The 13,969-nt window shown below is 41.3% G+C and overlaps 1 protein-coding gene across 1 annotated transcript in view; it reads right to left on the minus strand.

The window, feature by feature from the left end:
• Positions 1-13,937, minus strand: part of T265_02878 (hypothetical protein) — a gene marked incomplete at both ends in the record, with an annotated part of 44,444 nt that extends 30,507 nt beyond the window's left edge. The window contains 4 exons of the mRNA XM_009167231.1: positions 6,717-7,063; positions 8,447-9,051; positions 13,387-13,560; positions 13,809-13,937. Of these exons, the coding sequence (XP_009165495.1) occupies positions 6,717-7,063; positions 8,447-9,051; positions 13,387-13,560; positions 13,809-13,937 (1,255 nt within the window). The remainder of the gene's footprint in view (positions 1-6,716; positions 7,064-8,446; positions 9,052-13,386; positions 13,561-13,808) is intronic.
• Between the last annotated feature and the right edge of the window lie 32 nt (positions 13,938-13,969).

Raw genomic sequence — 13,969 nt, forward strand, 5'->3', positions numbered from 1 at the left:
GCGGGGGGGGGGGGGGCGTTAGAAATCCGTGCCATGTAGGTTGACTTTTCTTTCGGGAAACAGCAAAGAATACAAACAAAAGTGGGAATTGTTTCTGGAGTAAACCCAAGCAAAAACCCGCCGAAACTGATATCACCATGGAGATGCTTATTAATTTGTCTTCGGGAAGACAATTTCACTATTGGTCGGAAAATTTGGAACTTGACGGTTTTTTGGCAAAATCTAAATCGAATGACGGCTGGATTGTTGTTACTGTTATGCATAGCAGGAAGGATCCACACAGTTTACGTCTCTCATTGAAACAGCTTTTAAAGTAGCCTTTCCGAAGAATTAGTGTGCTACCAACAAGACCTTCCATGGTCTGATGCCTATGATTCTTGTCGTCAACTTTATTTAGTTATTAAATCATCTCAACTGAAGCCGAGATTTAATACCTGTGTTTTAAAATTGTTTTGATGGGACACCTGCACGGTGTGATTTTTCAAAAAGCAATTTCTTTGCACACTGCGTCTTCCAAAACATGCTCTGCCAAAAAACGTTGCAACTTTTCCCAGCCTGATTTCATTTCCAGCCTCAGTTTCCGAGACTAATGAGAGACAGATGAGATGCGACTTTTTGATCATTTTTTAAATCAATCTCGAGCTTTACTACCAGCGTGGGTTTCTTCACTACTTCGTAAAACGCACTTTTAGCGTGCTTTAGTTATACTAATTGCGCGATTTTTAGCACAAATGGAATGCATCCCTGATGAAGAACGCCCACATTTTACTGGGGTGACTGCTATAAACGAAAATACATCATAGGGAAGCGGACTTAATTGTCATAAACACAAAATTAAAATTAAAATTAAAATTGAAAATAGAAGTTAAACTTCACGTGGCGGTGCACATTTGGATGGCGTTTTTGTAAACATTCATTGAACATAACAGATATCTGAGTAATCACGATCATGGACATTTGAATTTGTTTAAATCATAGGGTCCTGTAGGGTCTGCAAAAGCATCGCATCTTTATGAAACCAGTTGAAAGGAGGGCTAGATCTGCTGGTTTTTTGGGTTGCTGAATTCTGAGATATTTCCCTTTACTTGAGTCATGAAGTGCCCGCCAATAAAAAGTGCAGTGTGGACAACGTGCATCACAACGTGCAATTCTCTGGCAAATACTCAATTTGTACCATGTCCATTGGCGTCCCTTCACGAACTGGACGTCTGTCCCCAATACATTTAGGCAAATCCAACAGATTAGCTACCTTACTGGTAACTCTGTAAAAGCTTTCTTAAATTAATTCATTTCAGATGTATTTACTGGTGCTCTTAAACACCTCAGTAAACAGTTCATATCGTGGTCCTGTCTATTTTGTGTACTTGTAACAACCTCAATGAGTTAAGAGCGCAACACCAACTGTCCGTGTTTCTAAACCGGCTGCTCAGGTGGGTGCATTGCAACTGATCATAATGCGTTTTTCATGAAAAGCGATTCCGTCAGTTAATAAACCGAGCTCAAACAGCTAGAAAGAGAGTGGGTCCTTTCGAGCATCGTTGACTGAAAGCGCATACCTGTCGGGGCAATTTCAGGAGGACGGATCTGCCTCCAGAACTTGACTTTCACCTGACTACCTACTGCAGCACTTCCGTGAACTCCTGAACACTGTCGTCTTTACAAAGGCTTGAAAAGGTGCAATAGCAAATTCACTGACACGGTTAACCAGTTCACGAGCATACTTGTCTGGTTTTTGTATGTCCAGCCATATTACTAACATTGCAAGCGTATTTATGTAAGATCAACTTATCACACCCAGAGCCCTCTGATTACTTCACACCTACGATGCTGAAATCTGTGTTGTTTTTCTCAACGATCCAGCAGCTGGATGGCTCAGCCAGCCATCTTCTTCCGGAAATACTGGTAACTCTTAACGAAAGCCAACATTAATTCAACATCTAGTAATTATTATTTACCATATCGCTTAGTCGTTTGCCAAATACCACTTTTGAAGCGGCTTACGACAGTGTTCTTAGCTGAAGAAATAAGCACACTGCTACCTTATGATGTTTGGTGTTTTTTTCTTTCAAAGGCCTTGGTGGACGTTAGATATTATTGCTCCTTTGGCATACCTTGTCGTCCCTTCGCTTGACTATTGTTTGGACGATTCTTTCGAAAAAAACAAATGTTTTAGACACCATTGTAGACTTTTTTCAAAGGTAGGGGTTGGGTTGGGCAAACCTGGCTTTCTACAGGCGATTTCAGCAGTTAGACTCAGTTTACAATTTCAGGTGTCCGAAATTAAACGACTACTCCGGTGTTCTTCAAAAGCTATCTCCTATAAGTTTAGACCCTTCTTATTCTCGATATTTCAAATTCCAGATATGTCAATGGCGTAGTTTTTGGCTATACCCGTAACATGCCAGAACGGAGAACAAGCAGGACTTTGGGTCTACGGAGCATCTGACATCAATCAGAGCCATAAAGTTTCAGGAATTAGGATTTCCATTCGTCCAAAGGAGCCTATATGACAGTTTGTTGGAAAACGCTTTTTCTTACTGTAAATAAGCCTTGAGTTACAGGGTACTTCACAGCGAGGTACTTAAAACTAACCAACTAACCTCATGTGATTTTTCTGAGGCTGAGAGCACGTTGAAGGTACCAGGTGTCAGTATTTTAAAATTCGCTCCCTCAGAAGCGGGTCTACTCTTTCCTCATTGTGGTCTCTGAACATTTTGAAATGCTCTTCGATTCATTGTTTTGGTCATCGAAGTCTGTTCCCAGCTGATGTGGTGTGTGCAGGGGTCAAAATGCAACATATGTTATTGAGAAGATCGCCTGAGTTTTCTCTCACTTCATACATGGCCTGTAGCCACAATGCGTGACTCACGGCGCACGTGGTGGGCATGTGGTGGAATAGGAGTTGCAAAATCACAAATATTCATCAGTCCACTTCGTCCAGTGAGCAAAGTGCCTGAAAAAGTGTGGTTTACTGCGTTCGATATTGGAAGGAAGTTAAATGGTTGCGGAGAGCACTTAAGCTCTCCAGTGATTTGACTGAAAATGTAATTACGGTGAGTTGAATGCCCCACCATTCTGGCAGCGATCATCACCAAATCACGCTCCTCGCGAGCGCTTTGCACGCTCACCTATCCAACACATTTTGTCTGTGAGCAATTCCAGTTCGGTTGTTCCTATATTTTTCACATCTGGTGCGTAGCTTGAACGTGAACTACGAAATCTTGAGCTGCTTCTGCGATGGCACACTTTTTCCGTACTGGTAATGATGATTTGGATGTGAACCACACTATTCAGGAAAAGCTGTGAATGAAGCAACTGTTACTAGAAAAAACATCTGTACAATGAATGAGAAATCAACTGAACTGTTTATCTTTTGTTTTAATCTATGTTTATATTTTTCGTTCGTTTTATCACGTAACCGTCCTACATAAGTATTAACTTCTTATTTACAGGTTAACAAACAATAAATCTTAGTTGTTCTCTGTTAGACTTTCATAGGAACTAGATAATTGAGTGACTTCCAAACGGCGTCCTAAATGTGGCACAATATAGGACTAAGTAGTTTTCTGCAGGCAGTCACTTTAGGGTTTGTTAGCCACCAGAACTTATAAAACTAAAACAACCAACAAGATGAATGTGAAAAGATCTAAATACACTCTGGAAAACAGGTTTTACGTTGCTTACTGTCTCTCAAAATATACGATGACGATTGATGGTTGCATCAGAGTGGGTGGTGATGTATTTACCAGCAACTTAATGAAGGTTGTGCGACTTGTGCCACACATTATTTAAACGTAGGTTCGCACTTTCAATAAACGTAAACAACAGAAGTACAAAAAGGTGTTTTAATTAGAATTTCAGAACAGGGCTTATGATTTTGAGACATGGTAAAATTGACTGACGATTAGAGACTCCGTAGAGATGGCTCAGTTTACCTGGTTGTGCGTTATAGAAAGAAAGCGTTTCATTTGTAATTTCAGGCACTATGTGGCTTTAGGCTGCGTTAAGTTGGGTTATTTCAGTAATTTTACAAATTAGAGCATTCCCTTTAACAAGGGGAGCGCAGTGAAAAAACTCACCAGATCTGGTGCAACGGACTATATGCATAACTTGCTTGACGGAAAAAAATGTCGTTCAAAAATGCGCTACGGTGGCCCAGTTTGTTTACATGATATATTGTACTGAACTAAACACAACAAGTAATGAAAATGTATAGTTCAAACGGTACGTACAAGAGTTTTTTTCACGCTAAATAACGTCAAAGATGAGCAGTAGGCCGGGTGATAGCACACATCACAGAAAGCATTAGGATACATCTTGCGCACGTCTCACATGCCAATCCTCACAGATTTCTCCCTAAGGGAACTGAAACAATTGGTGCCGAAGGTGGCAAAAATCCTCTTACTAAGCCGGTTGCTCTAAAGAAGCGTGAAGCCAGGCAAAGCAAATAACTACCAACAACCAAAAGCACGTAGCAGCGAAAAACGGCTTAATAAGGAAGACTAGTGACAATCTTTTTTCCAGTTTCAAGTGAATTTGACAGAATTTTTCTACCCTGTTTCCAACCTTTTCAAGAAAATATCTCAGCTTCCAAGATATAAAAATCTTGTTAGAATAATGCAGGATGTCAGTGAATATAACATCCAAATAGTAACATCTTTTTGTCCACCTTATCTCATAAGAGCTTGTCAGAATTGTCGTTGGTAGGTTTTCTGAGTTATTGTGACTTCGTTGAGTGAGCAGTTAATTTATGTAGGATCTCCCGTGCTAGCAAATAACACAACACTGAACATTTCGTCCTGTCAAAATCTCCGGGTAGTATTACTTCGGGCATCGCTCAGTTAAAACATAGGACTTGAAATTACTCGAAAATCCACTGTAGTTGTTTCATTTCTTCAAGTGTTCACTCCCCGAAGACCTTCTGAAAACTAGTCAGAGATGCCACACTACCACATTTGCCCTATTCCTCTTGAATCACTGAGTAGGTTTCCAAATGTTTTGAAACATCTAGCCAGGGCGGAATGCGATATTTTGCTGATACCTCAGTTAGGCAAGTCAGCATTCACATCATCCTTTCCGTTTGTACAGTAGTGGGCCGCAGTGAAGTCGACCCTTAAGATATAGAGTCAACCTAAGTTAGTTTTTTGCCCGTCGAACTTGTATCAGCTTCACTAAAGTTTTTTTAACCCTTTAATGAGGATGTTCGCCTGTACGCCATCAGGCTGTGTTCATAATCGTGAACTTCATCTACCAATGTTGGCGATAAGGGCTCGTTCGCTCACTCCGATCGATATGATATCATAAAAGTAAGACCAAAACAACTTGTCATAGATTACACTGAATCGACCTAGGAATGGAGCATTAAGTTATTGGTGGTCATTTTGGGGGGACAAAAATGGTGTATTCAGAATCCAGCCGACTCTTTGTGTTCATTTTTTTCAACTTACTTCGATATCTACATGTTCGCAAACTTCTGGGAAGCCGTCCATATAGTCTGTCCTTAACAGTGTTTTCGATTCATCACTGTTTTATAAGTTAATTACAGTATATTGTTTTCCATAACTAAGTGGAAAAAGAATTTATTATCAAACTCCACCAGGTTAATTTGAGTAGCGACTATTTCCAGCAAAGATCGTTCTCTCGAAGTGTGCTTGAGTTGCCGTTTTTCACATTACTTTAAATTAACCTATGCTGCGTTTTAAGTGAATGTCCTTGCTGTAGAGCTGTATTCTACAAGACTGCTTGAGCTAAAGCCTTCCTATTGCCCCTACAGTAGTCACAAATGAGAGTTCGCTGTCCCGTCTACACTGTACTTGCTAATCACCGACGGCCATTTTAATTGACCAGCTGGTGTGTTTTAATTGTAAATCTACGTGCGTAGCCATCGCCACACCAGCGGCCGAACAATTAATCAATTAATTAATTAATTAGCCGGGATTTTCTGGTTCAAGACTCGCGGTTCGAACCCGACCCCTTCCTCCCGAATCCCCATGTCTAGGCCTTGGCAAACTGGCAGTATACCAGTCATCAAGCCTCCTTCAGGTAGCATGGCAGCTAGGCACCGGTAGGGTGTTACGGCTGAATGATTTTTATATATTTTTATTTGTATAGGCATTCTTGGCTTTCAAGTATGCACAGGCTTTAATTACGGGACGAACTCACTAAAAATTCACAAATCTCTCCATATTGCCAACAAATTACCGATGTCTACTCGGGGCTTCGAATACCAATCCAAGGTTTGGTTGAGGACATATTCATCTAATCTATGGGAAGATCGATGTGACAGAAAGACCGGGGCATGATGAGTTTGATGGTCTTGGGAAAGCGCCTTGACATTTTCAAATATTCTTTGCTGTTTCAGCTAACTTTGGGATACGGTAGCAAGTTGTTTGTGCACATACATGCCTTGCTGTGGTTGTAAAGTGAATAGTCGCCCTAATATTTTCTCTGCGGGTGTCAACCATGATCCGTCTAACATTTTCACTAGCTGCAGCTGTCACTAACGTCCTGTGTTTCATTCCATGGTCATGCTGCGCAGGCAACCCATATGTCAGGCAAACCTGTGTAGCTGGCATTGACACGTGGCGTGTAAGTAAAACAGCCCAGGACAACGGTAAAACCATCAGCGTTAGCATTTTCACAAAATTTCATTGTTTCCTTCCGACATTGGGATAAAACGGGTGCGGTTTAGAGACGGTTCCTTCAAGGTAACTGACCTTCCGAACACTGCTCCCCGCCAAAATTTGTTGTGTCACAGTCACACGTGTGTCGATTCCATCCAACCGAGCAGATCCCACCGTTTTTGCAACCTTCAGTGGCGCACCAGTTGAATGTGGTGGGTGGGTAACAGTGAAGGTGAACAAAACCTTCTGCCCAGCAAGCTCTCATTTCCAAATCGATATCCCACAACTCATTGTTAACCCTGAGGTCCCCGATGCAACCGACGAAATCCTTGTTCAGACGAATCGACCAGACTTCGGGAGAGATTGCAGAGGAAACAAGTCGTATTGAGTTTGGAACACCTCCAATGTAGAATATGCCATTGAGGTTGAGATATTTGTAACTAAAATGGAAAACATGGTAGCGAAGTTTAGCCTCTTTTACTTACAGTAAAACAGTTTGTGAGGTCATAAATACACCAAACGAACAGGAAGATAATGAAGATTATCATACTCCAGGGCAAACTTCGTACAGAATTTTCAATTGTACCTAGAGAATGTCCGTAAATTTGAATCTTAAGACCAGCAGGGAATTAACCACGATGAAATAGGCCTTAAAATATCAGTCGCGCGCTGCAAGTGAACACTGCTCAAAAGCTGAGAAGCACTGTTGAGCCGACTTCTAGCTAGCTGCTAAGTTATCTGGCTGAGGGATCATCATAATCGGCTAGAATACCGTTGTATGCACTTCTGACCAGACTGTTAAGCGTGATTTAGTAGGACCAAACGGATCAAACCAACCACCAATATGACTGGCATGGATAAGACATCACTCGATATTGAAACAGAAAGGCACACAAAAGCAAGCTTGTCCCCAGTCATGCGCACTCGCCAATCTCAATAATTCTCCAAAAATTACCCGCTCCCAGACTAGTTCGCTCACCAGCGGTCGGTCAGTTTTGTGAAAATCTCGCGCTTAGACAAGACCTCGAGTTACTCATATTTCAGCTATTAAATTCACACCACTTGTTCACTTGTTGGTTGGATGTACCAGTAAACACATCCCAGGTTCATAGGTCATGAGATTTGTTGTCTCCTGTTCTCTTAAAAGATCTTTGGAAGAAAGTGACTAGAAAATTCCAATCCGGATTTTAACGTACAATCGAACTTAGTCCATGTCCAGCAGCGTAATTAACGCAACTCCCCTTTTACCACACTTAAAGATGTTGAATCCCCATAATCCTGCAAACAAATGCTGTCAAACATGAATGTACGGAGCCGCGTGCTAACCAGTCATTCAGAAGTGAAGGTGGCTTGTTTATCCATGAATATATCGGTTGTCCATCCATTCTCATATTTGCTGGCCAAAACGACAACTGGTGTTATCGAATGTGTGATGTGCGACAAACTAATCCTACGCGTAATTCTACCATTATATGCAAATGCGGATCTGGGACCACTAGAATATAAGTGAAGGTAAACCGTTTCCTGTTTCAGTACCAGTGTCTAACGTCCATATAGAAACTAAGATGTAGTAAATTCGTCGACATTTTGGGATCCTTTATTGAACTGAAATTCATTTACCCCTAACACATCAATTATGGCTAAAATGCCACGTGATTCTGAGGTTTAATCATACGTCCAACGACCAGGTGTGCATGCACAGAACGTGTACAAATTCCTTTTGCCAGCTGATTGGGGCAGCTACTGGTACGTGATAAATGAATTAGAAATAAAACTTATTGCTAGTCGTTCAGAAAATATAGTTTACTTTCTCAGAGACTCACGACGTCTTTTCCACGATATAAGAAATATAACTTTTGTTGTCCACTTTGATCAGCATGCTCCCTTCATGAAACTTCACATCAACATCATGTATCTGACCATCGGTGAGGACAGACTTTGAAACCTCTCTGCTTATATGATCAGTGGGTTCCAGCTGAACTACGCCCGATCCACTGTTCACACTTCCCACAAGACGGCCTTCTCGAAGTTCCAAAGCAATTATGTCGAATCCAGCTTTACCGGCCCCCGGAATAGCCGGAGTGTAAGTCGCGATATCTTGCGCCTCCAGCAGGTCATATTCATGTACCGATGAACCATAAAGAAGCAAACCATCAGGTTCCGTAGTCTGCATTTTGAAGGATAGTTCGGCGGACGATACGACTCGCCAGCCGGATGTTCGAAGGTATCCACCGGGTTTTGAAAAGGTGACGAACGTTGAGTATCGACTTCGAGTTGACCATTCCGAACTTTGGGAGATAGGTGGAGCAAGAATTCGGGCGTCACATTCTTGTCGGATTTCAACTGTGTTAGGCAACTGAACCTTCACCAATTCTGTATTCTTCATTGAAACCAAGGATGTTTCTCCCACCGGAGACCTAACTGCAAGCTAGAAGGTGAACGCGAAAACAAAATGATCTGACGACTGCTGCAGTAATAGTGACAGAAAGAACATTCATGGAGTATTTCAAAAAAGGCATTTGACCACGTATTAATTTGTTATGCACTGACCCAAACCAAATGGTTAATTTTGGAGGGTAGCATTTTGACTTTGTCTTCTGGTTCATTGGATGGCAGCTTCTGACAGAAAAAGACCTCCTGAATAGGCTATACAGTTTATTAATTTCAGTTGTGTTTTCGGGTCCACTCAACTGCATATTTAACTAGACAGTTCCATCGGCGCCTATTTGATAAATCCTGATAAAACCGATCATTATGTTTTACTGAGATTTTCGGATAAGTCTGTGTCTTCCTCTCAGTTGTCCGCTCAATCCAAAGTCTATGACTTGCTTCCACCCGAGAACCAACGCAAATCGCATAATGTGTGGACAACCACCAGCGGTTATGCAGTACTCCACACATACTTGGTTAGAAATTGCACATTTTGCCTGTCCACTTTAAAAAGATATCTGATTAACGAAGGCGTTTTAACGGCTTTTGGACTGTTCCTTCTTGCTCACTGTTTGATCCCATTCTTAACCGAAGTAAAGAGCCATTTTGTGATCGCATATGCAGTGCAGCAAGAAATACACACTCGTTATCACCGAGCTTTTATATCACCAGTGTTTTTATTTCTATCGTGTTACTGTCGAATGTTTAATATAGGTTCACAATTCAACGATTTTTAAGGTTATGAATTCTTAATGCTAATCAAAATTTGTTGCTGAGACTGAATTAATAAAAGTGTTTGACTGTAATGGGAAAAGTGTGAAAACCTAAAAACCTGATAATTAAAAAATAAAAACCATGGGGTGTTAGTGAACATCTCATTTAGCCAAGCTGAGGTTTTCCACCATAGATGTGCGTATTTCGGTACCAATCTTTGATCCAAATTGGCCCAAAACCGCCTTCTTGCAAACCCGTCGAGTGAAAGTGTCGCCGGGTGTGTCAAAATTAAAGGCCTATTAATAAATACCGCGGAGCTTTGGGCTTCAGTGATAAGTACGGGTACTTGGCTGAACGATTATCTAAAATTTGATAGATGCCACATTTTCCTTTATATATGCTATCATACTGTTCACCTTTTGTACCAAAATAGCGAACCTGACTCCATAATCCAGAGGTTTGTGTAACTTTCGGCAACGTTGACGAATATGATGGAAAAATTCGCCCCATCACTACACGAAAAACATCAGGAATTGTTCTTTCTTTTGGGCGATTTGCCCACGCACACAAGCTGAATGTCTGACGTTTGTCCTCATCACGAACAAAAAGGAGATGCTTACTGACACGAGGTTATGCACAAAGACCGGCGAGCACGAAAGTAGGAACTGTTATATGGGACACTTGTGGATGAAATGGACGGCTATTTTTAAACAATGAACGCTCACATGAGTGGAATATTTACTGGCAGTTTTATCCTTCTGTGCCCTTTAATATCTTGTTGGCAAATGCTCAAAAACTTCCACTTGTATTATAGAGGCCTTTGAGAACTGTAGCTTAATTATGCGAACAATGCTCATACAGCATGGGTATGCCAAGAAAAAAATTAAAAAAGAGTAAATTAGTAGTTTCATAGTACAGTCCAAATTTCATACTCGTGAGCATCAGTGTTTCCTAAGAAATACGTCTTTCAAGATCTTTAATATATTAATATAAACAACTCTTAAGAATTTAAATTAGATCAGCTTAATGAGGGTTACCAAACACACTGCACAAGTGTGTTCAGATTGCTGGTTTGATCTTAACGGGTTGCGCAAACTTTAACATAGACCCACTCTGATTTTACACTCGCAAACGGACACTAAAATTAATATGTGGACTGATAAGGCAAGCGACAAATAACTTTGTGAAGAGTGTCTTAACATCCATGCATTGCAACCTAGGGAGCAGTCTTTTTATTGTTAATCTGTAGCCAGGACGGTAAAGCACGGAATTTTCGCCAGAGGTCTGTCATACAACTTGGAGCGTTTCGAATATAATGCCTGCTAGTTGTCCTAAGTATGGTCAGCTGAACGGCCAGATCGACTCCTGAACAGTGGCGTTCTTAAACGAGCTTAGATCAGCAGCATTCGATGCACCCCCAAGTACAATATGCTAAGTTGAACAGTTCATGGGAAACCAATGAAAACCAGCAAACTAACCGATGGACGGAACCAGAACTTGAATATCTTGAGTCCATAGTAAGAGCAGGCTTGTATCAGACGACGAGTGGAACAACTACCGCAGTGACAACTATTTGTTATAAATTCAGACGCTTCCGTGTTGAGGTGTCACGTTTCCGACCTATTCTCTGTCCAATAATATCAGCGAACAATTAACCACCGAGCCCATCACAGCTCTTGCAGTGCTTGCTCTAAATTCAATAACTCCTACTCAGGTCTTGGTAATGACAATCCATATTCCCTGAATCATTTTGGTAGCAGCTGTCAAACATATTGACACCACGATCTTTCATAAGATGTAACCTCCCGACCTAAATGCATTCTAGCCAGGCAAAATCCATTCCAATCCCAGTAAGCTTCAAATCTGTAAGACTTCAAAGTAGTTTCTGGACGTAACTACCTTCCAAATACAAAAAAGATGGTTCCATATAAGCTGTTGCTCTCAGCAGCTACTAGATGGCATAGCTGTTTGTACTATTCACAGTTCGTATACCCTATCCAAGTGCATTTCGTTGTAATTCACAGGTTGCTTATCTGGGGATCACCAGCCTCCAAAATCGCCAGCAATTCACATGCTTCACGAAGTTTAGCTGACTGAGATTAGTTGTTTTGATACCTTCAAGAAAACAGTTCACTACGGAGCAGTACTCAATAAATTTACCTTGGTACACTTGCAGAAATATCGCGCATGTTGACTGCATTTTATGAGGTTCTCGACAAGAAAACGGGCAGAAAAGCAACAGATGTTCGCATGTCCTCAACATTCAAAACTATGCTTTAAGCGTTCTGGAAGCATCTAACATAAGTTTATCAGAAGCAGCGTTACTGATATGCAATTCTTTGTCTGAATGAGTGCGGATAAAATCAAGGAGAAAAAGAAGCTATTTGGTGACTCTTCACATTAGCCAACACCACACAGAGTTTACCATCTACGAAGGGTGTCCCTTGACATTTATTCCTGCTTAAATGACGAAATTCAAGGCATACCAACTAAAGACATAATGACCCAGCAAAGTCTCAAGGAAGTTTTACACAACAATCCTTTATTATACCCATTGCTTACATGTGCCGTGAAAATATGTATGGGTCAAAGCTTATGCTGACGCTGCTACATGGTCTACATACTGTTATAATGGGCGCCAGTCAAAAGGTTAGATCATTCATCTCGCAGCACTTAAGTGAGTCGATTCGCTCATTTGAGATTCCTTCTTATTTTCGAATGGTTGTTTCGGTAGTGAATACGCGCCAGTGGAAGCCGTTTCCTGATGAATATGCTTAGTGTTGACGATTCCGATGGCAATTAAATGGATGAAGCCGTCAGGTAGCTACTCGGCGCACTTCCTAAGTGCCAATTTCGTTCTAGCTCTGGGTGGTAACAAATAGACTCAAACGATCAACGTAATCGCAGTATATCAGTCTATTTATAACCCCAGGTTCATTATCAATTTTCGTGCGCGAAATTCTCTTAATGAAAAAAATTACAATAATATGTTTGGAACTTTGAATTTTCATTAGAGGGTGCCAAAAAATGCTGATAAAGACTTGCAATCAGCATTTCACACTCAGAAAGAAGCTTACCGAAGAAAACCAGGTTCCCTAAGTGTATCATGAAGTGGCCGCATAATCTTCAACGATTCAGTTGGAGTGCACGACAGCCTCTTACTTGACTGGAGATGCAGCTTTTCTATGGTCGATATAAAAAACAAGTTACCAGTGATGTGCCCCACAAAGAAGCTGCTCGGTGTTCAGTACTAGGAGTGAAAAGTTATGCACGGGTGTCAGACAAATTCGAGGAACATCTTTGTCAAACTTCGTTTTTCAGAGATTCTGAGAGTACATGCTGATTCCTCTCAAGAGCTGGAATAAAATTTTGAATGAGATAGTCAGAAAACAGAGCTTGTAAATGAATCCGTCTCTCGCGCATTCAACATGATTTAGTTCGGCAGACATTTGCCTATTAGGTTGTTTCTGAAGCTTTCAGGTAGTTTGTCTGGCGGTCAATCTTAAAACGTACTTCTTATTTTTACCAACGAATTTTCGTGGCTCAAACGGGGTAAAGTGGAGTAAATGGTTCATTGTAACTTAAACAGCCACTCCAGATAATGACACGACTTGCTTACATGACGAATGCAGCCACGGAATTGTCGTCGGGGTAAGATAATACTGCTGCCAAATGTAGTAAACTCGGCTGAAGGTGGGCTACGAGCCACATAGATTTCTTCAATCGAAAGCTGCCCTGTGGAATAAGGAAGCGATTGTTTGACTTGTGGTTTCCCGTCAACACTCAGAAGGACCTGAAACTCAAGAATTTAGAAAACAATGAATTCGCTCGTGAGACATAAATCCGAGGCAGCGAACATTTATGGACTCACGGAAACATGTGAATTTGTATAGATTGGTAGCTTGCCGGTTGCGATAATAGTACGTAGTCAGCGTTCAGGTGAGTAGGTGGCCGCCTTTTCATGATAGCAGTTTTACTGAGGCAGAAATATAAAGCTGACTCAAATCTGCCCAGTGGGGGGTCAAGCGTGTGTCATGCTACCTGACTGGGAAGTCCTGACTGGCGGGTCAATCGATCGTCACAACCAGGAGAGTTACTGGGTCGTCGTTCGATGAGTCGGGCACACCAATCACATTGCTCAAGTGTGAACACGTTCGCCTGTTCAGACATAATAATTCAGGTGCGTTGATGGAGTAGTGGTT

Source organism: Opisthorchis viverrini (genome assembly GCF_000715545.1).
Source record: "Opisthorchis viverrini unplaced genomic scaffold opera_v5_40, whole genome shotgun sequence".
Lineage (NCBI taxonomy): Eukaryota > Metazoa > Platyhelminthes > Trematoda > Opisthorchiida > Opisthorchiidae > Opisthorchis > Opisthorchis viverrini.